Genomic DNA, 26,569 nt, shown 5'->3' on the forward strand with positions numbered 1-26,569 from the left:
AGGCTGGACACAAGATGCAAAAGAAACAAAATTGGCTCGTAAGTAATTTTGGGTATGTTCTCATTAACCCCCTACCTGCTGGCATCGGGCACAGTACAACGTAGGCTGGATGATTGCCCTCTGATTGAGAAAACATGACCACCTGATCTAGTGCTAGCAGGATTTCATTTCATTCCTTACAGTGGTAGTAACTCTGGTCCTTTAAAAACAGAGGTCTGATGACTTGTATGTTTAACATGTTTAAAATACCCAACATTTTTTTTAAGTTCATTCATGGGATGTGGGCTTCGCTGGCTAGGCCAGCATTTATTGTCCATCCCTAATTGGCCTCGAGACGGTGGTGGTGAGCTGCCTTCTTGAACCGCTGCAGTCCATTTGGGGTAGGTACACCCACAGTGCGGTTAGGAAGGGAGTTCCAGGATTTTGACCCAGCGACAGTGAAGGAACAGCGATATAGTTCCAAGTCAGGATGGTGTGTGACTTGGAGGGGAACTTGCAGGTGGTGGTGTTCCCATGCATTTACTGCCCTTGTCCTTCTAGTTGGTAGAGGTCACAGGTTTGGAAGATGCTATCTAAGGAACCTTGGTGCGTTGCTGCAGTGCATATTGTAGATGGTACACACTGCTGCCACTGTGCGCCGGTGGTGGAGGGAGTTATTGTGGATGGGGTGCCAATCGAGCAGGCTGCTTTGTCCTGGATGGTGTCGAACTTCTTGAGTGTTGTTGGAGCTGCACCCATCCAGGCAAGTGGAGAGTATTCCATCACACTCCTGACTTGTGCCTTGTAGATGGTGAACAGGCTTTGGGGAGTCAGGAGGTGAGTTACTCGCTGCAAGATTCCAAGCCTCTGACCTGTTCTTGTAGCCACGGTATTTATATGGCTACTCCAGTTCAGTTTCTGGTCAATGGTAACCCCCTAGGATGTTGCTAGTGGGGGATTCAGCGATCGCAATGCCATCGAATGCCATGGGGGGATGGTTAGATTCTCTCTTGTTGGAGATGGTCATTGTCTGGCACTTGTGTGGTGCGAATGTTACTTTCCATTTATCAGCCCAAGCCTGGATATTGTCCAAGTCTTGCTGCATTTCTACATGGACTGCTTCAGTATCTGAGGAGTCGTGAATGATGGTGAACATTGTGCAATCATCAGCGAACATCCCACTTCTGACCTTATGATTGAAGGAAGGTCATTGATGAAGCAGCTGAAGATGGTTGTGCCTGGGACACTACCCTGAGGAACTCCTGCAATGATGTCCTGGAGCTCAGATGATTGACCTCCAACAACTACAACCATCTTCCTTTGCACTGAAGGACTGCTCAGGTCAGGGAAAAAAAACCCGACCCGAACCCGACAGGACCACATTGGACCCGAGGACCACCCGGCCCAAGTCCCTCCAATTTTTCCCGCACCCAATCCAACCCCGACCCAACCACCGGAATGTTCCCTTTACTTATCTTGCGGCTCCCAATCTTCAGGAAGCTGCAGCATGAACGTGATGACGTCATAGAGATGCTCACTGCACAGACTCAGAGGTTCCTTCTTTGACGTCCTGAACTCCCAGCTCAGGTAAGTTTTTTACTTTTAACACTTCTTGCTGTTTGTGTCCGATGCGGACCCGGCCCAACCTGAGCCCGAAAGCCAGACCTGGAAGAGCAACCCGACCCGAACCAGACACATGTCGTCGGGTCCCGTCTGGTTCGGGTCGGGTAGCAGGCCTTTACTTTGCGCTAGGTATGATTCCAACCAGCAGAGAGTTTTCCCCCTGATTCTCATTGACTTCAGTTTTGCTTGGGCTCTTTGATGCCATACCCGGTCAAATGCTGCACTGATGTCGAGGGCAGTCACTCTCACCTCACCTCTTGAATTCAGCTCTTTTGTCCACGTTTAAACTAAGGCTGTAATGAGGTCAGGAGCTGAGTGGCCCTGGCGGAACCCAAACTGAGCAGGTTAGTGCTAAGCAAGTGCCGCTTGATAGCACTGTCAATGACATCTTCCACTACTTTACTGATGATTGAGAGTAGACTGATGGGGTAATTGGCCAGGTTGAACTTGTCCTGCTTTTTGTGCACAGGACATACCTGGGCAATTTTCCACATTGCCGGGTAGATGCCAGTGTTGTAGCTGTACTGGAACAGCTTGGCCAGGGATGCGGGATACTATACTGAAAGCAAGGAATCAGACAACTGTGCTGTAACACCATAAAGAAAGTAACTCAGCACTGGAAGACAGTGAAGGACTTCACATCAATTTAGTTGCCTTTCTTCGCCCTTCCTTTCCAGGTCTGACAACTCATATTGGGGTGTATTTGCACAGGTACCAGCATCCCTCAGCTATCTCACCCCATTAGTTGTTTCAATGAAAATCTAGACAGTAACCATGAAGTGCAAGGAGGAGGAGAGCATTACAATTGAACTTGCTTCTGGCATCACTCAGAGCCCGCATATGTGCAGTTTCCAGCAGGGGTCACTATGTAGCAATCAGGAGTGGGAACCCGAGCTGAGGGCTATAACGGCTCATTGCAGCAATCACACCACTGCCCCAAATGAGATCAACTAATTCAGCACAGAGCAGGAATTAAAGCTAGAACTATCCTGACCCATATGGCACAGTACCACAGTAACCATTCCATTTCCCCACTGTGTCATTAGAAGAGCTTTTTTTCAGTAAGTAGTTTGGAAATAGAAAAAGGGAGTAAATACATAAATCAAAACCTTGATAAAAGTGAGAACTCCAAAATTTAGAAAAGCAATCTTTAGAGTATCAAAAGCATCACGCATATTGCAAGAGTCCTGGTAGCTGAACCCCATAACCTCATTATAGGTTGACTTGCATTCAGTTTGTGGTACATTCTTCATATATGATTCATATATGATTCATATATGATTAAACTGCGTTACTGGGCTATTGCAGCACTATACAATGTCTCTATGATACATCTCTGGTCCGGCTTGTTCCTGTAGCAAGCTATGTAAGGCGAATTTAAAAAGCTTGCATATCACTTGAGTGAGGATCCCTCATGTAGTTCTTAAGAGTGTTAGCGAGCTACAACAATATTTGAAAGGAATGCCTTTCCATTAAGAGTACAATGTCACCATACACTAAAAATCAACAGAACAAAACTATTCTAGTTTTTGGTGCAACAAAGACTGTGAATTCATTCAGCTTTTTACTTACCAAATCTTCCCATCATCATCCTGCAATACAGAATACAACAGGCCAGTTAAGAAGTAGAATAAATTGTTAGATCTTTCATTCATATCAGCATTCTGGCCGACTTGATCTAATATGTCTAAGTTTATAGTATTTGGCAAATATTGTATTATTTAGAAAATAAATGACAATTGCGAGAGTAGTTCCAGTTGTAACATAATAAAGAAGTTGAGATGAGATTTAACCTCAGATTTAACCTCATTTAACCTCAGAACCAAACTAGAGTTGTGTTTAAAGCCATCCCTACCCCCGAGAATGGATTATATATTGTCAGGAAGCATCTTTCTTAAAAATAACATTTTTTGTTTCTTTTTCCTTCTCCACATCATGTGACAGGGCAAGGGACATAATGATGCTGCATCAAGGTTATTAAAGAAGCTTTTCTGTGAAAATGATAGCCAGAAAGTGTAGCTTCTGATTTTAGTGCACCTAACAATCCAAAGGTTATGTTTCACACCCCTATTCATAACTGGACTATTTATCCTTCCTATAATATGGCTGTCTCTATCACTTCTGGATCCAACATTTGAATCCGGCCCAGATCAATGGGATATTTTCTAGCTGCAAGCGCAATTATCTCAATTTCTCATAAGCAGAGGCCCACAGTACAAGACTGATCATATTTAAATATTAGTCGGCAGTCTCACTGAAGCAAACCATAGACTATTGGTGAGGAAATTGGAAATGTCAGGCAAGCACGCAGGTATAACTTTATATTTGAAGCAGGGTACAAGGAACTCTACTCTGCATCAGAAATGATGTACATAACCTGGGAATATGCCATGGTTTAAGTGATGGAATGACCTGCGAGTGTCCATTTGCTTCAGTGAGATCTGGGAACTGATACAGAGCATTGACTCCACTCATTAGCAGCAGTCAGTGCTCTCTTCTGGAGTTGGGGAATTCTGGATTGGCTCACAGGCTAGTTCAACATGCCAGGTTTGTAAAACTGAATGTAGTCACTCCATGTAGTTGACATCAAAGAGTGGCTGAGGAGGGAAGAATGCCCCGAAACAGGAAATCTTCATGATGTCAAGAAATTAGATAGATTTCTAAACAGGTAAAGTTTAACTTTACAACGATGCATTTTGAAGACAGACTGCTGGGGCGAGAGGAGGGGTGGGGGGGAAAGAGGGGGAGGTGACAGGTTGTCATTCAAACAAAAGGTTACCCCTTGATCATAAGACTTTCCTTTGAAGTTGGTCTCTCTTCTAATCATAATTCTTAACATTTTAATATTTTTATGGAAACTTTTGCCTGTTCAATGTCACAATCACTAATTTTGTTTCTAGCCATGCAGTAAATAGCCATCCCAGATGGAATGCACATATTATTTCGACCTGGATTGCCACCATCTACAGCTCAAATCTATGTAAATAGGTAAATTAATTCCTTTTCATCTCATGTCTTTAATTGCACTTTATGGGATTTAAAATGTAGAGCTAAAAAAGATTCAGGAAAGGAAAGCTCTCTCGCCTTACTGTTTATACAAAAATATGAACAAGATAGCCTTCAACAAACAAGCTCGGCCGTTCAATTTGACTCTTAACGGATAACAAACGGGTTCACATGCTGTCTATCCATATCATAACTGCTTAAAAACTTTAACACGCTGTCGGAAGGAGACAATGTTAATAGTTAGAGACTGCTGATCCACTGGGATGGGAGTATGTTACAGCAGGTATTTTGAGCTTGCATACTTGATGTTGGTGTTGACTTAACAGGCCACTCAAAGCCTACCCGATAGCTAACTAAATATTGGAGCTTCTCCCAGTTAGTCAATTCCCTTATTGCCATAAAAGTATACAGAGGTTAATAAAGAATTCCATAGGAATTCAATCCTTTAAAACTCTGTATCGCAAGAATTGATCCAAAGTAAGTGTTCTGCAGAGAACACCAAGAATTTCCAGCAGTTTAACCAATTTTGCAAGTTGACAATCCCTTACATGATTTGTATATTTACTCTTAGACTTTTGCCTCTAACTTTATTTAATAAAGCAGCTTAGCAAGTTTAGCCTGAGATATATCATCTGTGTTACCTATCACTCTTAGAGGATCAAAGTAGCTGTCTCCAACATACATATCAACAAGTCGTTCACTCATAGTCTGCTACCTTCCGGATTACTTATGCAAGATCCCATTTTGGTTCACAGGGTATGTGGTCCTGTCTGTGGAAATGGTGATTTGCACGGGGCGGCAGAAATACTGAAAGCACCCAAATTCCCTTAAAATGCTCTCTCTCCAGTTTTGGGATATTTTCAGTAATACAAAGTGAGGCTAACTTTTAAACAAAATAAATTCCTGGAGATAATGGTGCACTTTGATTTATTTTTCTTTCCTAACTACTCTACTGTATTTGATTTGCCTTTGGGGCAAATGGAATAAAAATTCAACTTACTCTGTCGTGCTGGTAAACTCTTCTGTAACATGTGATGTTTGGAGTATGCCCTCCCGCTTCTGCAACACAGTAAAAAAAAAACACATTTAACTAACCAGAAGCAAAATTAATTTAACCTTTGGAATTACACCACATTTTTCTACCATAATCAAGTTGTCAAAGTTGCTTCCTGTCTGCAGTAGTTAAGAAAATTATTAATGCAATTACACAATTTCAGTCCAAGTAGCAAAGAAATCTTTCTATATAAAGTAAAAATGTTCCGCAGTGCTGTACATATCTCCATACACTTCTACAACAAGGAGATCTTTAAGCTATGCTATTCAGGAAATTATCAGGTTCAATCACCAGTCTATAATGAGTTAGGTGATCACAAACCTGGAGGGCTGGGTGAAGAATTAAGGGCATTACAATTGGCCTCAACATCCTGGGCTGGGGGGAAAGAAGAGCAACGGTACCCAATTCTGATCACCATCCAGCAACCTCTGCTGGGTAGTACTGGGCAAAAGCAAAGTTGAGTTCAGATGTGATGCCTTTGGTCTCAAATAGATTGATAAAACTTATCGTCATGCCTCACTGAAGAATGACACTTGGGTGCAGTACCAGGAAGCACCCAAGAAAATGCAGCCCAGCAACAGGTCAACAAGTTGAGGTGAAGAAATAGCAGAAAAGTAAGAGGGTGGGAGCCAATCAGTATTAACCTCTGCCACAGGGGCTTATATTATAAACCCAGGAACCAAGAATCCGGTAGTGGCAACTCTTTCTTTTGCACTGGATGCATTTCTTGTGATTGAATGATCAGAGACCACAGATGGGAAACATTACTGAAGCCTAAAATGAAAAAACCTAGGTTCTAAAAATAGATTTTGTCATCTTAGAGTCATAGAGTTTTAAAGCACAGAAACAGGCCCTCCGGCCCAGCCCTAACTAATCTCATTTCCCTGCACTTGGCCCGTAGCCTTGTATGTTATAGCGTTTCAAGTGTTCATCTAAATACTTATTGAATTGAACAGCTTTTACCCCCTGAAGCCCATACAGGGTGTTAATAAAGTCCTTGTGCAACTTTGAACTTTACTAACTGTGGATGTACACGATAGAAGCAAATTGTAAACAACCTGTAAAAAAGTATTAACACAAATCAGATCAAATTTCCAGGCTTCAACTTAACCGTCATATTTTGTGATACATTGCGCATTCCGATTTTCCAACGTTTCACCTTATCTTCCACTGTTGCCATTTACAATCAGTTTCAGGATCGTTAACATATTAACATTTAAAAAATATGAATTATGCTTTCATATGCCATTTACTTAAGTTTAAAGTTGCAAACCCTCTATCTAGATTTGTGGCAAAAAATTAAAATCTTCCTGTAACTAGATTTGGGATGATCAAATCTCATTTTATTTCCTTCCAGTCAATACTTTAAAGCCCTTGAGTTTCCAAGAACAGAGATGGTTTCTGCTCCAGGCCTCATCTTTGGTATAGCAGTTAGTCAGCATAAGTCTATTTATATGGGCTGTACCAAACCTGGTCTGCACATTTTAGACTCTTTTTTTCTATTCGTTCATGGGGATGTAGGCGTCGCTGGCTAGGCCAGCATTTATTGCCCATCCCTAATTGCCCTTGAGGAGGTGATGGTGAGCTGCCTTCTTGAACCGCTGCAGTCCATGTGGGATAGGTACACCCACAGTGCTGTTAGGAAGGGAGTTCCAGGATTTTGACCCAGCGACAGTGAAGGAACAGCGATATAGTTCCAAGTCAGGATGGTGTGTGGCTTGGAGGTGAACTTGCAGGTGGTGATGTTCCCATGCATCTGCTGCCTTTGTCCTTCTAGTTGGTAGAGGCTGTGGGTGTGGAAAGTGCTGTCTAAGGAGCCTCGGTGCATTGCATCTTGTAGATGGTACACACTGCTGCCGCTGTGCGTCGGTGGTGGAGGGATTGAACGTTTGTGGATGGGGTGCCAATCAAGCCGGCTGCTTTGTCCTGGATGGTGTCGAGCTTCGAGTGTTGTTGGAACTGCACTCATCCAGACAAGTGGAGAGTATTCCTTCACACTCCTGACTTGTGCCTTGTAGATGGTGGACAGGCTTTGGGGAGTCAGGTGGTGAATTAACTCACCCCAGGGTACCTAACCTCAGACCTGCTCTTATAGCCAAGGTATTTATATGACTACTCCAGTTCAGTTTCTGGTCAATGATAACCCCCAGGATGTTGATAGTGGGGGCTTCAGTGATCATAATGCCATTGAATGTCATGGGGAGATGGTTAGATTTTCTCTTATTGGAGATGTTCATTGCCTGGCACTTGTGTGGCGTGAATGTTACTTGCCTTCTGGGGTGCATTCATTCTTTCCCCATGTAGTGGTCAGGGTGGGGGGAGAAGGGGCAGAGAGAGGCACTTTTAAGCTCACACAGCACTAATTTTTGGGATTCTGAAGAGTAATATCCAGCTGAAAATATTAACTCTGTTTTTTGTTCCACAGATGCTGCAAGAGTATTTCCAGCACTTTTATTTTTATTATTAATTTTTCAATGACCTGTTACCAGTTTTATAAAATTTCTAATTGATTTTTGCTTGTTGAGTTATACATCAATCCTTCTCTAGTTTTCTAACCATGAGAGAGTTCAACAAAAAAGTATAACAACAAAACACAATTTATGATTAAAAAACCTTTTCCAGAGAGGAGAGCAAAGTTGAAATGTCCAGTAAGACTTGGATTTGAACCCGAAAACATTAAATCTCAACCAGTACTGATTTCTAAATTAGCATTCAGGACCAAGAAGGAAGCAGACCCCAGTTCCCAAAGTGACTGCTGCTCCTCGCTGGCAGAACCCCCACCGCCTGTCAGCAGATTTCCTCATGCGTGACCAGAAAACTATAACTGGCAATCGACAGAAATGGCAACCTTCAGCATGATCCCTTACCCACGAAACCAAGTACCTCTAGGGGATTTGCAAATCTGAACCAATACTACAAAGGTTACAGCTAGAATTGGGAAAATACTTCGGGGAAATTACTCTTGAAAAGGAATTAAATATATTTTTCAAGTAAAATGAGATTCTAGTTACAAACAGGACTGCAACTGATGACAAAGAATAGGTGCAAAAAGGAAAACAAGTTTTGAAGTACTGGAGATGGATGAATGGGCCTACAATCCTATTTCTAAGCTGTCCCTTGGCACAGTGTGAAGCAGGGACTGGAAAGAAGATACATGTCAGAAAATTTCAGAACACAGTACATTGATCACATTGCATTGTTCAAACAGATTATGGGTACTTTTAAGGTCGCCCTATTCCTCAGAGGCTGTTAGCAAAAGACATACAGCTTTTTTATAGTTAGACAGATTGCATATAATTCCTTCAGCTTTTTTAGGACGTGAGAGGCATGACTGGAAACAAACTGACGGGGCATAATTCAGAAGCAAAATGCTACAGATTCTGGAAATCTGAAATAAAAACAGAAATTGCTGGAAATGCTCAGGTCAGACAACATTTATGGAGACAGAAACAGAGTTAAACATTTCATGTCGATGATCTTTCACCAGAACTGAGAAAAGTTAGAAGTGTAATAGGTTTGAAACAAATGAAAGAGGGGCGGGTGGAAAATGAACAGAAGGGAAGGTCTGTGATAGGGTGGAAGGCAGGAGAGATTAAGTGACGAAAAAGTTGGAGATGGAGGGCCAAAGAGAGTGGTAATGAGACAAGTAAAGAAACAAAAGATGTGCCTAGAGGAGGCATGAATGGCAGAATACCAGCTGAAAGCATAAACAAGGGAAAAACAAGGCTAAAATTGAAAACTGCAAAGAAAAAGGAAACAAAATAGAGGCAGAAATTACAGTCTGAAGTTGTTGAACTCAATGTTGAGTCCAGAAGGCTGCTAAGTCCCTAATCAAAAGATGAGGTGTTGATCGAGCCTACATTCAGCTTCATTGAAACACTGCAGGAGGCCGAGGACAGAGTGAACATCATAAGAGCAAGGTGGTGAATCAAAATGACAGGTGAACGGAAGCTCGGGGTCATGCATGCGGACTGAACAGAGGTGCTTCGCAAAGCGGTCAGCCAATCTGCGTCTGATCTCTCCAATGTAGAGACCACATCGTGATCAGTGAATACAATGTACTAAACTGAAAGTACATGTAAAGCGTTGTTTTTCCTGGAAGGAGTGTTTGGGGCCTTGGACAGTGAGGAGAGAGGAGGTAAAAGGACAGGTATTGCAACTTCTGTGTTTACATGGAAAGCTGCCATGGGAAGGGGGTGATTGAGGAGTGGTGTCACTGACAGAATGGTTCCTTCAGAATGTTGGAAGGGGAGGGGAAGATGTGTTTGGTGGTGGTGTCACACTGGAGGTGGCAGAAATGGTGGAGCATTATCTGTTGAATACGGAGGCTGGTGGGAAGGTGAGGACAAAGAAAAACCCTATCATGTTTCAGGATGGAGAGGAAGGGATGAGAGCAGATGTGCGGGAAATGTAATGTACATGGTCAAAGGCCTTGTCAATTACAGTGGGGAGTATGCACGGTTGTAGAAAAAGGAAGTCATATCAGAAACACTGGTATGGAAGTCTGCATTATCAGAACAGATGTGATGGAGACAGAGAAACTGGGAGAATGAAATGGAATACTTAAAGGAAGCAGGGTGTGAGGAAGTGTAGTCGAGATAGCTGTTGGGTCAGTGGGCTTATAATGAATATTTATTGATAGGGCAATAATTGGAAGCAAAGTTGAGGAAATTTTCCAGTTCAGGGTGAGAGCAGCAAATGGCACCCATACAGTCAATGCACCCAAGTAGGATTGCACCAAGGAATGTTCCACACATCTCACAATTCAGATAATGCATATCTCTATTCAATAATGCTCACCACATTCCTTTGGTTACACCATGTAACAATGCTTCTAAGAGCTACATGCAATCTCAAGTTTGTTTCCTATTATCTGCATGTGTACTGCTATAAAAATGTCATCCCTTCAATCTCAACTGAGGAAATCATAATGGCTCTTGGGAAATATCCCAGTTTGAGAGACATTTCCAACTGACCTCTTTCTCCATTTTCCACAACAACGGTTCAATATCACAGATCACAAAGCTAAATCAAGCAGCCACGAGAATAACTACTTATCAAACATCGCCAGAAGACTGATGGTTCACTTACCCGTACAACCACCACCTGCACCGAGGCATGTTCTGGCAATCTGATGGGGGCTCGGAAATGCATGGCTAAAGCCACAAGAAGGTGAAGAATAGCCACCATGTTTTTTGCGTGGATCGCTAAAAAGTAGATAAATTTATCAAAACACCACCCAGTTAACAGTTTTTAAGGATTCTCACACAACTTCTACGTAATCACTTACTTTATTTTACATCCTGTTACACCAGGTGTACAGCTCGGAAACAGGTAATTCTGCACAACCGATCTATGCCAATGTTTACGCTCTGTGTGAGCCTCCCCCCACCCTATTGGCATATCCACCAATTCCTCTCTCCCTCATGTGCTTAACTAGCTTCCCCTTAAATGCTATTTGCCTTAACTACCCCCTGTACATGCCCCATTCTTACAAATCTCTGGGTAAAGAGGTTTCCCCTGAATTCCCTATTAGATTTATTAGGGACTAACTTATATTTGCGGCCCCTAGTTCTGGTCTCCCTTGCAAGTGAAAATATTTTCTCTCAGCTAGTGAAAGGGTTTTGTGGGGCCTATGTAAAGACCTCTATCAGGTCACTGCTAAGCTCTCTCTTTTTTTTTTAAAAAGAGAAAAGAGCCCCAGCCTGTTCTGCCTTTCTTGATAAGTATATCCTCTCAATTCTGGCATCATCCTTGTGAATCCTTTTGCACCATCTCCGATGGCTCTATATCCTTTTTATAATATGGAGATCAAAGCTGTGCACAGAAATCCAAGTGTCAACTAACCAAGGTTCAAAGCACGTCTAACAGAACTTCTCTGCTTTTCAGTTCTATCCCTGCAGAAATAAACCCCAGTGCTTGGATTGCCTTTTTTTTTAAAACATTAGCTTGCGCTGCTACTTTTAGTGATTTGTGCATCTGAACCCCAGATCCGTTTACTCCTCTACCCCATTTATACTATTATCCAAGCAGTATGCGGTCTCCTTATTCTTTCTACCAAATTGTACCACCTCACATTTGTCTATATTGAAATTCATTTGCCAATTACACGGCCATTCTACAAATTTATTAAGGTCTTCCTATATTTTGTCACATTCATCCTTGGTATAGCTACATCTTCCAATTTGGTGTCATCTGTAAATTTTGAAATGTACTTCTGGTCCCAAAGTCCTAATCATTAATGTAATTTGTCAACAACAGTGGTTAGCCTTAACCCCTACTCTGTTTTCTAGCAAGCTTGCTATGCATTCTGCTATTTGTCCCTTGACTCCTTTTGCTCTGACCTTAGTCATGAGTCCATTAGGTCCCCAGGACATGCGCGATGCCAACATCATCACCCTCTATAAAAACAAAGGTGACCGCGGTGACTGCAACAACTACCGTGGAATCTCCCTGCTCAGCATAGTGGGGAAAGTCTTTGCTCGAGTCGCTCTGAACAGGCTCCAGAAGCTGGCCGAGCGCGTCTACCCTGAGGCACAGTGTGGCTTTCGTGCAGAGAGATCGACTATTGACATGCTGTTCTCCCTTCGTCAGATACAGGAGAAATGCCGTGAACAACAGATGCCCCTCTACATTGCTTTCATTGATCTCACCAAAGCCTTTGACCTCGTCAGCAGACGTGGTCTCTTCAGACTACTAGAAAAGATCGGATGTCCACCAAAGCTACTAAGTATCATCACCTCATTCCATGACAATATGAAAGGCACAATTCAACATGGTGGCTCCTCATCAGAGCCCTTTCCTATCCTGAGTGGTGTGAAACAGGGCTGTGTTCTCGCACCCACACTTTTTGGGATTTTCTTCTCCCTGCTGCTTTCACATGCGTTCAAATCCTCTGAAGAAGGAATTTTCCTCCACACAAGATCAGGGGGCAGGTTGTTCAACCTTGCCCGTCTAAGAGCGAAGTCCAAAGTACGGAAAGTCCTCATCAGAGAACTCCTCTTTGCTGACGATGCTGCTTTAACATCTCACACTGAAGAATGCCTGCAGAGTCTCATCGACAGGTTTGCGTCTGCTTGCAATGAATTTGGCCTAACCATCAGCCTCAAGAAAACGAACATCATGGGGCAGGATGTCAGAAATGCTCCATCCATCAATATTGGCGACCACGCACTGGAAGTGGTTCAAGAGTTCACCTACCTAGGCTCAACTATCACCAGTAACCTGTCTCTAGATGCAGAAATCAACAAGCGCATGGGTAAGGCTTCCACTGCTATGTCCAGACTGGCCAAGAGAGTGTGGGAAAATGGCGCACTGACACGGAACACAAAAGTCCGAGTGTATCAGGCCTGTGTCCTCAGTACCTTGCTCTACGGCAGCGAGGCCTGGACAACGTATGCCAGCCAAGAGCGACGTCTCAATTCATTCCATCTTCGCTGCCTTCGGAGAATACTTGGCATCAGGTGGCAGGACTATATCTCCAACACAGAAGTCCTTGAAGCGGCCAACATCCCCAGCTTATACACACTACTGAGTCAGCGGCGCTTGAGATGGCTTGGCCATGTGAGCCGCATGGAAGATGGCAGGATCCCCAAAGACACATTGTACAGCGAGCTCGCCACTGGTATCAGACCCACCGGCCGTCCATGTCTCCGTTATAAAGACGTCTGCAAACGCGACATGAAATCGTGTGACATTGATCACAAGTCGTGGGAGTCAGTTGCCAGCATTCGCCAGAGCTGGCGGGCAGCCATAAAGACAGGGCTAAATTGTGGCGAGTCGAAGAGACTTAGTAGTTGGCAGGAAAAAAGACAGAGGCGCAAGGGGAGAGCCAACTGTGCAACAGCCCCAACAAACAAATTTCTCTGCAGCACCTGTGGAAGAGCCTGTCACTCCAGAATTGGCCTTTATAGCCACTCCAGGCGCTGCTTCACAAACCACTGACCACCTCCAGGCGCGTATCCATTGTCTCTCGAGATAAGGAGGCCCAAAAAAAAAAAGAAAAAAGAAGTCATGAGTCCATTAGGTGGTACCTTCTCGAAGACCTTTTGAAAATTTGAATATTTTACATCCTCTGCATTGTCTACTCTGTCACCTCTTCGAAGAATTCAATAAGGTTCATCAAGCATGACCTTCCCTTTTGACATCTGTGCTGACTGTTCTTTATATTATATTCTTTTGGGCAGAAATGAAAATTTCTTCAGAACCAACAGGAGTCCCAGAAAACAAACACACAACAGTCAATTCAACTGCAGAATTAGCAGCTGGCATGAGAAAATCTACAGCCTACAGTATCCTAATTACCAACCTGCCTGAAACAAAAAGCATAAAATATTATATACACATGCATACAAACTCGTTATGAACACAAAAATTCTGCAATATGATTTCCACATGATCACAAAAGACATTAAAATAACTTCACTGGAAAGCAAGTAAATAACCTTTAGAAGAAAAAACTATTAATAGAACAGTAATGTTCGCATATCATTGATGATTCTTGAAAATACATTTTCATTTTACAAAACTGAACTATTTGAAAGGAAAAAACCAGTTCCTGTGACTAAAAGGACATTTACTTCTTTGTCTACTTTACTAGCCGAAGGAATCAATTGCTCGTCAGAATATAATGAAATAAGGAAACAGGTGACGATCTCCCATTAAGTGGTAATCCAGGGAACAAAGTGCTCATTTCATTATACAAGCACTGAGAACTACTTATTTCATTTTGTCCTTTGGTTACAATCAATTTCACAATCAGCTCACTGAACAAACTGTCCCCTGATGACATAAGGAAAGATGGTGACTGCCTTCATTTATGACATCAGAGGCCATTTCCCATCAGGGAACAAACCTCTTAACTACTGCTCGTTGACGCAATAGCTGGAAAATTATAGACTCCGCAGTGAATTAGCATGCAGCAAAGGAAGTACAAATCAATGAGCTTTTTTACAATTAGACAGAGTGAGGGAAAACAAAAAGAATATTTTTTATTAAGACAAGAGAAATTTTGGTTATGCAGGCTTTTAATAGGATGGAAAGTACAAATGCAAATATTCTCTGCTGGGTGTTTAAGCAATGGGCGGGAAACTGCTTATAACTAATGTATCAATGGACACCTGTAAAGGGGGCACTGCTGATTGTGATGTAATGCACTGGTATTACAAAATGGTAAGACCTGTGTTTGTTTCCAATTCTTAAGACTGGCTGAGTTATTGGGAACTATGCTGGGTAGAGTCCAGTGACTTGCCCACAAAGGAACAGAGAGGATTGAACAAATACAGGGAAACATGTCAATGTCCAGACACTCTTGCGCCATCAGTGTGATAAGGAGCAAAACTAGCAGAGGCCTGGTAGCAGGTTGCCACTTACTCCAGTTAAGGAATGGAGCATGCAAATTAAAAGAGCATAAAAAAAAGAGTAAAAATAAGCATAATCTACAATTACTGTAATGCTGTAAGACTTTGACAGATCAGTACATACCTCATCATATTTATTCCAAGCATAGTAATCACTATATCCTGTCATGTTAATTGCATTATTTTATTATATTTAAATAGATTTTCTAGGGAATCTCATTAAAAATAAATCTAAAAGCTCCTTTAATTTAAAACTGAACAATACTTCAGTAAAACTGACTTCAAGGAAGTAACAATCAGGGTAAAGGTCAAACAGCTTTCCTAAGTCATTGCTGCCTGCTTTTCAATTGTCCATCAGGCTTGTTTCAACATATCAGAATGCCAAGTTAATGCATTCTCCATGAATTGTTAGAAAAAGCAGTACTTCATAAGCATATCAAGTGATATCTATAATTTTCCTTTCTTTCACTAAAACCCAACATAAGCTACAATTATGCAAGACAGATGAAATATTCAGTATTTAATTTTATTGTAAGGAAATTAAGTCATTTTAATGTTAACCTTTACCCACCTCACATGTAATGTGAGAAATTTAAACATTTCCAACTGAAATATTTTCATTGGTCCAGTACCATCTCAGTTGACCAACAGAGCAAGAAGTTTATATAAAACAGCAAAAACACATTTAGCAACCTTATACTCACAATCAACACTCCACTTGATAGCCCATCCTTGAGGTCGAAGCAGGTCATTCACAGATTCCAACACAGTCTGAAGTTTCTGTTTTTGCCCTATTTCTGACTGTGTCACTTCAGCAACATTAAGTTTACGATTTGCAAGTTTCTCTACATGAGCAAAGAGAAATAAAAGTGACCAAGTTGAAGCTTCAGAATACTCTTGCAAAAAAATTTAAGATTTAATAGTCAAAACTGTCTTCAAGTTTTTAAACCAATAGACTACCACTGTTTACTGACTAATATTAGGTTTGTAAGTTCCTTATACAGCAGCCTGTTTAACAATGTTACAAATGATGCAAAGCAGAAAAATGGATTGAGTCCACTGATCTTACACAAAATATTCAGGATTATTAGTGACAGATTCTTTAGATAAGTATGTTTATTAGCTTTGCTCAAAGTTGTTAGCACTGCTACAGCCGTGTTGGGAGGAATGCACTGTCTTTCTCTAGTTCCACTTCCCCACATATATTTAAATATTGTTACGACCAGGTGAGAAAGGTCTAGGAGCCCCTTTCAGCCTTTACCTGGTCTTACTGTAACAGGGTTTTATTTTTAAACACACTGTTTTTAGCTTCCCCATGGTGAATCCTTGTTCACCGCTTTCCAATTATAAGGCAAAGAAACAAGCACAAACAGGCTTTCTTAGGTTTAAAGAAGAAAGGTGAAATCTTATTAAACTTAAACTCCAATTCAGTTGGTGCCTACGGATGCAAGATGCGCCCACACTAGCATGCATACGCGATACACACGTGCAAATAGAGACAAAAAGGAGAAGAAATAAAGTGGAAAAGTTTGAGGCAATATCTGAAGAGTTTTTGTTACGGGTCTTCGAGCTCACTGTAGAGTCCTTGATTGTAGGTAGAACTTGCTTGTCATTGGGGCCCAGTATTCTTCTTAAACCTTGTTCGCTGTAGGAGACTTTTCTCTCTTGGGGTTCATGCATCATCAGTGGATTCAGTTCTGAGAGAAAGAGATGGGAGCAGACAGGAAAGGCTGTGGCAAGCCAGCCAGGAGAGGTCTTTTCAATCCAGAAGCCAAGTTCTCAGACTCTCAGTTCAAAACTGTACAATTCAGGAAAAAACACAGACTGCCAAGCAGGTTAGTCATGTGACTAACTGGTTTGACCACGTCTGTTTGTGGATTGTATTGGAGCAAGGGATAGCTCCTTTGTTCCAACACTGTCTATTAATATGCAAAAAGGTCTTTTCTGCCAGGGGCCTGGCAATCCCTTGTCACAAGCCTTCTCTTCTTCCCAGCAACCATTTGAAATTTAATGTCCATGTAGTGAAATTAATGTTTACCCAGTTACTGATACAGCCAATTATATACTCATTTTATTTCAGAATAAAATCCATCAACCAGGTTTCTTTAATAAACAAAATTATCAATTTATTATAAAACAAGACGTATTCAGTAAAGATGCAAAGCATTAACACAGACTGAAATATAAAAGTTCCCTTCTAACTTAGTCCAACACACACATACCAGTTAAAGAAAAAAAAGAGGTATTCTCTGCAGAGATTTTCTTACAAAAAGACAAAAAAAAAATACTTTGCCCAAATACTTGTTACTTCTTGAAGGAAAAGGATAAGATATGGAATCCCTTGTGTTGTCCCTTCTCGGACATTCCAAATACACACAGATGGCTGCCACTGGGATCTTTTTGGAGCAGTTCCCTTCAGGCGATGTCGAGGATTAGTCTGGCAGGCTTTTCAGGAGAAATGCAGCATCAGGGGTTTCAGCTGTCACACACGGGTTTCTCAGAAAGATAGAGAAAGGATGAGTTGGGTGCTTCTCTCAGCAGGTTGAAAACCGACTCAAAACAATATCCAAACTGAAATCAACTCTTGGCCAACATAAATCTTGACATGTCACTTCTCTGTAAACAATTCCTGTAGTCAGAAGGCACCTGCTGTTTACTTAGCTGAAGACATGTGACTTCCAGTAAATGTTTTCAAACAAAGTGCCAAAGTCCTTCCAGTGACCTTTTAAAAAAAAAACAAAGTCCAGCATCTATGGAATCACTTCAGTCCGTCAAAGGAATCCATTTCCACAATCTTGAAACACAAGTCCTCACAAAAATATTTAAAAAATTGAAGTACTTTCATATCAGTACTGTGAGAATATGAGATCACTGCTACAATTAAGTTCAGACCTTCTGTTGTATATTTGTTCTCCAAATGTGAGCAATGTTAGCAAGGCTGCATTTACTGCAGAATTCTAGTTAAACTGAGAGGATACTGGTGGCCTTCTCCTTTAACCACTGCAGCCCTTGTGATGAAGCTGGTCTCACGATGTTGCTAGAAAATTCCAGTATATTGACTAAACAATGATAAAGGAATGGAGGTGATGGAAGCACAAGGCAGGTCTCATGGACAAGACAAGAGAGGGAATAAGGGGAGGTGGGAAAGAGACTAGAGAATGAAGGTGGTTCAGGACTAGAGCAGGGTTTAAGCCTGGAAGAGGTCCAACTAAGTGGGAAAGAGAAAGGAGGGGAAGCAACAAAGGTAGCCACAAAAGGGTTCTCAACCTTAGTGATAAAGAAGTTCACGCTCTCCTCCTGTTTGTTGGAAAAAGAGAGCATTTAGAGATGGATAAGAGTTGAGGGTTATCATTGCTCTCCATGATGATCCTATAGTAGGAGTTGATTTTGGCAAGGGAGAGCATGGCCCAATAACCCTTGATGCAATCCAATCAGATTTAATCACAGATGCCTAAACCAATTATGTCCCAGGTACACTCAAGTTTGCTCCCCTTAAACTTGAACGAACAAAGATGGGAACCATACCAAAAAGTACAAATGGAATGGGAGATGGTTAAAGTTTTGTTGGGGTTAAGGCCATCAAAGGTAAGATGAGGGACTGTTGAGCAGATTGACAGCTGCAGAAGTACTGAGAGATGTAGAAGGACAAAGGGTTGGCAGTTGGGAGTTTGAAAGTATGATTTTAAGTGACAGGGGAGAGGATTTTTCCATGGGTAAATGAGAAGGAAGCACGATTAGAAGCGATAGGAGATGTGGGGATAGGATGTGGTTATATATGCCCTTGCCTGTGATCAAAACCAAGGGATTATAGAAGCCACAAGAGATGGCAAGATCACAGTGCTGGCCACAGACATGGGTAGAAGAGTTTATATGGAATGGCAAGTTTAGGGAGATCAGGAAGAAATCAAATTCAAAAGGAGAGAGTACAAGGAGAATGGAGATAAAGATTGAATCATCAAGAATGAGGATTCACTGAAGGTGAAGGCTGAGTGAGGAAAGGAGGAACAATATCTTGGTGAAAAACTCAAAACTGGGGCTTGGATGGTAGGCAACAAGGATTTTACAAAGGACAAGAAAAAGCTGGAACTAGGCAAGAAAAAGGTACAAGAGTAGGGAGAGAGGGCAAGGTACAATTTGGTGATAAAGGTCACACCCTCGCAGCAGCTGCTGGTGGGGCAAGTGGTGGAAAGAAATAACCAGACAGAAAGGTTTCTGTAAAGCCTAAGGTGATCCATGAGCCAAGAATCCATCAAAGCCAGGATGTCAATTTCCCATCAATTATTCACAGATATTAATTAGTTTGAGTTTTGGATCTTGAGTGGAAGTCTCCTGCTGAACTTTAAATCAAAAATAGCAAAAATAAATCCAGACACTTGAAATAGCAAAAAATTAACAAGGTTTTGTTGCTGCAATATAAGGTGTTGGTTTGATTCCATCTGGAACACTCTGTGCACTTCTGATCACATCTTTCTTGAGAGTGTAAAGTGGTGGACAGAAATGATAATTCCAGGTATTCCAAATTTAGATGAGGAAATGTTGAGGAAGGCCAATGATGCCCATAGAATTAAAGGGAAAGTAGCAGTATGGATACAGAACTGGATCAGTGACAGGCAGCAGAAGGGGGTGGTGGATGCACCTTTTTCCAGACTGGGAGTTGTTTTGCAGTGGTGTTCCCCAAGGGTAAGTTTTTGGGTCCATGACTCTTCTCAATTTTTATAAACCTTCTCGACTCAGGTGTCGGGAGCAGCATTATAAAGTTTGCCGATGATACAAAACCTGGCAATGTAGTAGTGATAAGGATAGTTGTAGACTTCAGGATAACATAGACAGGATGGTTAAATGGACAGAAGCATGGCAGATAGAATTCAATGCAGACACGTGTCAAGTGATGCACTTTGAAAGTACTAATATAAGACAGCATACTAAGAATGGCACAATTTTGAAAATTGCAGATGAGCAGAGACCTTGACGTCCAAATACATAAATCCTCAAAAGGTACCAGGGCAAGTTGATAGAGAGGTTGAAAAACAAATGCGCTACTTGAGTTTATAAAGAGATACATAGAACATAAAAGCAAAGCAATCATACTGGAACTTTATAAATCACTAGTTTGGCCTCAGCTGAATAATGTGGATAATTCTGGGCACCACACTTCAAGGAAAATGTAAAGGCCTTAGTCTACAGAGGAAGTTTACCAGGATGTCATCAGAGATAAGGGATGTCAGTTATGAGCGGAGGTTGGAAAAGGTAGGACTGTTCTCCTTGGATCAGAGAAGGTTAAGGAGTGAGGCTTTCAAAATGAAAAGAGGTTTTGATAGAGTAGACAGAGAACAACTAGTGGGCGGCACAGTGGCGCAGTGGTTAGCACCGCAGCCTCACAGCTCCAGTGACCTGGGTTTGGTTCAGGGTACTGCCTGTGCGGAGTTTGCAAGTTCTCTCTGTGACAGTGTGGGTTTCCGCCGGGTGCTCCGGTTTCCTCCCACAGCCAAAGACTTGCAGGTTGATAGGTAAATTGGCCATTGTAAATTGCCCCTAGTATAGGTAGGTGGTAGGGAAAATATAGGGACAGGTGGGGATGTGGTAGGAATATGGGATTAGTGTAGGATTAGTATAAGTGGGTGGTTGATGGTCGGCACAGACTCGGTGGGCCGAAGGGCCTGTTTCAGTGCTGTATCTCTAAAAAAAAAAAAGAGCAGCAGACACCAGTTCAAAAAGGTAGAAGTCAATCAGGCTGAATCTATTCATAAAGGAATAATAGCAATGCAGAATAATTTACCAGAAAGGGCTACTGAAGCAGTCAGTACAAATGAATTCAATAGATAATTATGTGTATTTCTGGAAAGCAATGCAATTAAACAATGTAGTGAGATAAATAAAACTGCCAGGCATTTTTGGCCTAATAGCCCTCCCCGGTTTCTAGAAAATATTACATTTTAATGCTAAAGCTACATACAGCCGTGATCTTACTGAATGGCAGAGCGGGCTCGAGCGGCCGAATGGCCTATTTCTGCTCCTAATTCGTATGTTCGTATAATACATCTGTTCTTACCTAGCAACTTCTGCAGAACCTGTCCATCGTACAGATCTTCTTCAAGAGCCTTCACGATTATTCTTTCTTCAACAAGTACATCATTAATCCAGTCAATTAAAACCTAAAAAATTTATATAATTATTGTCTCATAAACTACGAAGTTGAGATAAAAGGAAATGTGCTGGAATTACTCAGCAGGTCTGGCAGCATCTGTGGAGAGTGAAGCAAAGTTAATGTTTCACATCTGTGACCTTTCATCAGAACTGGCAAAGGTTAGAAAAGAATTAGGTTTTAAGCAAGTGAAGGGAAGTGGGGGAAGAGAACAAAGGGGAAGGTGTTTGATAGAGCAGAGGGAGATTAAATACAAAGCTGTCCTGGGACAAAGGCAAAGCATGTGTTAATGCCTGTGGTGAAAGACAAAGCATTAGTCCAGAGAGAGTGTTAATAGTAGAATAATGAGCAGCTCTGACTGCATGAAAAGCAGGCACATGGTTAAAAAAATATTTTAAAAAGGCCAGTCATGCTCCAAAGTTATTGAACTCAATGTTCAGTCTGCAAGGCTGGAGAGTGCCTAATCGAAAGATCAGGTGATGCTCTGTGAGCTTGCATTGATGTTCACTGGAACACTGGAGCAGGCCAAAGACAAAAATGTTGGCATGAGCGCAGATTGGGGGGGGGGGGGGGGGGGGGAAGTGTTGAAATGGCAAGAAACCGGAAACTAGGTGGTGTTCAGCAAAACGGTCACGCAATCTGCGTTTGGTCTCCCCAATGTAGAGGAGACGCATTGTGAGCAGCGAATACAGTATACAAAACTGAAAGTACAAGTAAATTGCTGCTTCACCTGAAAGGAGTGTTAGTTCAGAGCCTTACATGGTATGCATATGGTGTTGATCGTATTTTTTTTTCCTCATCCAAGGTTCAATCACCAGCACAATTCTTAGTGTCAGCTGCAAACTTCCTGACATCTTCATGAAAATTATTAAAATAGATGAAGAATAATCCTAACACCGATTCCACCAGTAACCACTCTCCATGCAGATCTAGTAACATTAATAACAACCCTGTGCCTATAAGAATACAACCCATTCCTTATCCACCTCAGGATCTGTCCTCCAATTCCACAGTTCCATATTTTATAAATTATTCTATTTGACTTGGCACATTGTCAAAAGCGTTTAGAAAATACCAACATAGTATGTTGACCAGCTACCTTCATGCAGAATTCTAGTAACCTCAAAAAGTTCAACCAATTTGATGAGACATGGCCTTTTCCAGATGTATTTTATTATGTATTCAATACAAGAACACTTCTAACTTAAACAAAACTTCACATTATTGCTGCTCTGGAAAACCTAATGACACTGACAGTTAAAATTGACACAGACCATCAGCAAAAGGGGATAATCACCCACCCGCAACAACAGAATAGTTAAATACTGGTCACATGAAAAATAATCACGCTATGCAACAGCAAATTGCCAGGGAATTCACAATGCAGTATACATATTGTAACTTTACAAGTGATATCAGGATGGGTATATAATCGTCAAATTAGAGGGCAATATCATGCTGTGCTTGACAGTAAGTTACCAGAGAATTCTCAGCATATAGTACACATTTTATTCAAGTGTTTTACCTTTACAAGCTCTTTGAACTTTGGCTCTTCTTTGGAATATGGCTCAATCATTGTTCGTTCTTCATTCTCCTCTATAATTGAATCCAGCAGAGGATAAGTGAGCAGTAAGAGTTAAAAGTTAAAAATTAATTCAAGAACTTTATTTCATATGAATATACTAGTTATCAGGAATAATTAAGAATCAGCCTTATGCACACCCTTAATGCACATCTTGTGCTTGTTTATCTTTTTTTTAGAAATTGGATTTTTTTTTGTATCTTAACACCAAAGAGAGAAAAGGCTCACCATGAACTACATGCAAAGGAAACCTAAACATTTGAAAACAAGTTATCAAAAGTGATGACTTAAAATAAGAAATAAAAATCTAGAAATGTGAATGCTATTAATACATAGAAAACGAAAGCTGTTGTATTCGATTGGACATTCAAGAACTTTAAATATAAACAGTAGAAATGTAACATGAAGATTTGGAAGAATGCATCAGCATTCTTAAATACCTAGCATGGTGTCCTCTGGATGAATGTCTGTGGGTGTTGGAGACAATGGAGCATTGATGGCATTTTTACCTTCTTCTTGTAGGTCACTCACTAGCAAGGAAGAAAGCAAAATAATAAGGCCAAAGAAAATAGAACACAGAACATAGAACAAAATACAGCACAGAAGGAGGCCATTCAGCCCATCGTGTCCACGCCAGCCGAATAAGCTATCCACCTTCCAGCACCTGGTCCATAGCCCCGCAGGTAACAGCACTTCAGGTGCAGGTCCAAGTACCTTTTAAATGAGTTGAGGGTTTCTGCCTCCATCACCGGTCTTGGCAGTGAATTCCAGACACCCACCACCCTGTGGGTGAAAAAGTTTCTCCTCATGTCTCCTCTAATTCTTCTATCAATCATCTTAAATCTGTGTCCCTCTGGTAACCGACCTTCCTGCCAAGGGAAACAGATCCTTTCTGTCTACTCTATCTAGGGTCCTCATAATTTTGTACACCCAATCAAGTCACCCCTCAGCCTCCTCAATTCCAGGGAAAACAACCCCAACCTATCCAATCTTTCCTCATAGCTGCAACCCTCAAGCCCTGGCAACATTCTTGTAAATCTCCTCTGTACTTTCTCCAGAGCAATTATGCCCTTCCTGTAGTGTGGTGACCAGAACTGCACGCAATACTCCAGCTGCAGCCTAACCAGCACTCGACACAGCTCCAGCATTACATCCCTGCTTTTGTACTCTATCCCTCGGCCAATAAAGGAAAGCAATCCATATGCCTTCTTCACCACTTTATCTACCTGTCCTGCCACCTTCAGGGACCTGTGGACATGCGCTCCACTTCCTCTACACCTCTCAATATCCTCTCGTTTATTGTATATTCCCTCGCTTTATTTGTCCTCCCCAAATGCATCACTGCACACTTATCTGGATTGAATTCCACTTGCCACTTTTCCGCCCACTCAACTAAACGATTGATATAATTCTAGAGTCCACGACTCCCCTCCTCACTATTAACTGCACGGCTAATTTTTGTGTCATCAGCAAATTTCATAATCATGCCTCCCACATTTAAGTCAAAATCGTTAATATATTCCACAAACAGCAAGAGACCCAACACTGAGCCCTGTGGAACACCATTGGAAACCGCTTTCTATTCACAAAAACATCCGTCAACTACTACCCTTTGTTTCCTGTCACTGAGCCAATTCTGGATCCAGTCTGCCACCTTCCCCTCTATCCCATGGGCTTTCATTTTACTGACCAGTCAGCTATGCTGGGCCTTGTCAAATGCCTTACTAAAATCCATGTAAATCACATCCACTGCACTACCCTCATCAATCCTTCTTATTACTTCCTCAAAAAACTCAATTAAGTTAGTAAGACATGACCCTCCCTTAACAAATCCATGCTGACTATCCCTGATTACTCTGTGCCTTTCTAAGTGGCAGTTTATCCTGTCCCTCAGAATAGATTCTGACAATTTACCCACCACGGAGGTCAGACTGACTGGCCCATAATTACCTGGCTTATCCCTCACACCCTTTTTAAACAATGTTACGACGTTCGCAGACCTCCATTCATCTGGTACCTCGCCTATATCTAGTGAGGATTTGAAGACGATCCTCAGTGCATCCACTATTTCCTCCCTGGCTTCCTTTAACAGCCTGGGATGTAAAACATCCGGTCCTGGCGATTTATCCACTTTCAGGGATGTCAGACCCTCAAGCATTTCCTCTCTCATTACGTTTATCGTATCTAATATTTTACACTCCTCTTTAACTACAATGTCTGCATCAACCCTCTCCTTTGTGAAGACAGACAAAAAAACTCAACAAGAACCCTGCCCACATCTTCTGCATCCACGCATAAGTTCCCTTGTACATCTCTGGTAGGCCCTACCCTTTCCTTAGTTCTCCTCTTGCTCTTAATGCACTGATAAAACATCTTTTGGTTTTCCTTGATTTTACCTGCCAATAATTTTTCATGTCCTCTCCGCTTTTCTAATTTCCTTTTTTACTTCACCCCTGCACTTTCTATACTCCTCTAGGCTTTTTAAAGTATTAAGATATTTGTGATCATCATAAGCTTTCTTTATTTGCTTTAACTTACCCTGTATGCTTCTAGATAACCAGGGAGCTCTAAATTTGGCAGTACCACCCTATATCTTTGTGAGGACATGCCTGCACTATGCCTGTAGTATCTTGCTCTTGAATGACTCCCACTGGTTTGCCACTGATTTTCCTTCAAATAGCATATCCAGCCCACCTTCACCAGATCACCCCTCAGTTTCGTAATATTTGCCGTCCCCCAATTTAGAACCTTAGCTCCTGTTTTATCTTTGTCCTTTTCCATGATTATGCTAAAACTAACTGTATTATGGTCACTATCTCCAAAGTGGTCACCCACTGTTACTTGATCCACTTGTCCAGCGTCATTACCAAAAACTAAATCTATAATTGCGCCCCCTCTTGTTGGGCTTGTTACGTACTGGCTAAAAAAGTTCCCAAATACAGTTCAAGAATTTTGTCCCCTCTGTGCCCTTCACATTGTTTGTATCCCAGTCGATATTTGGGTAGTTGAAATCCCAACCATCACCGCCCTATAGTTTTTGCACTCAGAAATTTGACAGCATATTTGTTCCTCTATCTCCCTCTCACTATTTAGGGCTCTATGGTATACTCCCAGTAATGTGGATACCCCCTTTTTATTTCTGAACTCCACCTATATGGCCTCGTTTGATGATTCATTTAGCATATCACCCCTCTTCAAAGCTATTATTGATTCCTTGACTAATAATGCTACACATCCCCACCTTTTTTTTTAATCTCCCTCTCTATCACGCTTAAGAGTCCCATTATGCAGAAATGGTTCCAGCAGAAAATTTAAATCAGGCAATATGATAGTCCAAAAAAACTGGCATTAACAACAATAAGCTCCATTTTTTTAAAAATTGATCCAACAAATCTAGTGCTGTGCAAAAGCATTCTTAAGCTGTAACTACTGTCTTGCATTTTCTTTAGCTTTCACTACAAATTGGCCTTGCGCTTTGCCATCTGTCTGCCTCGTGTAATGGTCATGTGTCTGCTTCGTGTGATGTCCATCATAACCATATGATTTTATGCTGTAATACCCATGTTGTATGTTCAAAGACACCACCTCATGTTCATACATAAATAAGCCCAACTGTATTATAAAGCATCTTCACAAACGACAGGAAATATATGACCACTTCTGTGAGTGTGCACTGCCAATCTTAGTTGGTTTCAGGCCACTACCTTTAAGATTTTCCTCTCAACCATTTAAAAAAAACTCCTAAAGCGGGTAGAAAGTCCACAAAAATATCTAAGCATCCAACACGGGAGGAAGGCGAGTTTACAGAGATCCCATTTTTTCAC

The 26,569-nt window shown here is 41.6% G+C and overlaps 1 protein-coding gene across 2 annotated transcripts in view; it reads right to left on the minus strand.

The window, feature by feature from the left end:
• Nucleotides 1–26,569, minus strand: part of parvb (parvin, beta) — a 97,338-nt gene that overhangs the window by 16,793 nt on the left and 53,976 nt on the right. For both annotated transcript variants that reach the window (XM_068050861.1, XM_068050862.1), the window contains exons 2-8: nucleotides 23,186–23,275; nucleotides 22,689–22,759; nucleotides 21,071–21,173; nucleotides 15,726–15,866; nucleotides 10,754–10,869; nucleotides 5,609–5,667; nucleotides 3,175–3,194 (exon numbers count right to left, since the gene is read on the minus strand). In XM_068050861.1, the coding sequence (XP_067906962.1) occupies nucleotides 3,175–3,194; nucleotides 5,609–5,667; nucleotides 10,754–10,869; nucleotides 15,726–15,866; nucleotides 21,071–21,173; nucleotides 22,689–22,759; nucleotides 23,186–23,275 (600 nt within the window). The remainder of the gene's footprint in view (nucleotides 1–3,174; nucleotides 3,195–5,608; nucleotides 5,668–10,753; nucleotides 10,870–15,725; nucleotides 15,867–21,070; nucleotides 21,174–22,688; nucleotides 22,760–23,185; nucleotides 23,276–26,569) is intronic.

The sequence above is a fragment of the Heterodontus francisci genome, chromosome 18 (assembly GCF_036365525.1).
Source record: "Heterodontus francisci isolate sHetFra1 chromosome 18, sHetFra1.hap1, whole genome shotgun sequence".
NCBI classification, from domain to species: domain Eukaryota; kingdom Metazoa; phylum Chordata; class Chondrichthyes; order Heterodontiformes; family Heterodontidae; genus Heterodontus; species Heterodontus francisci.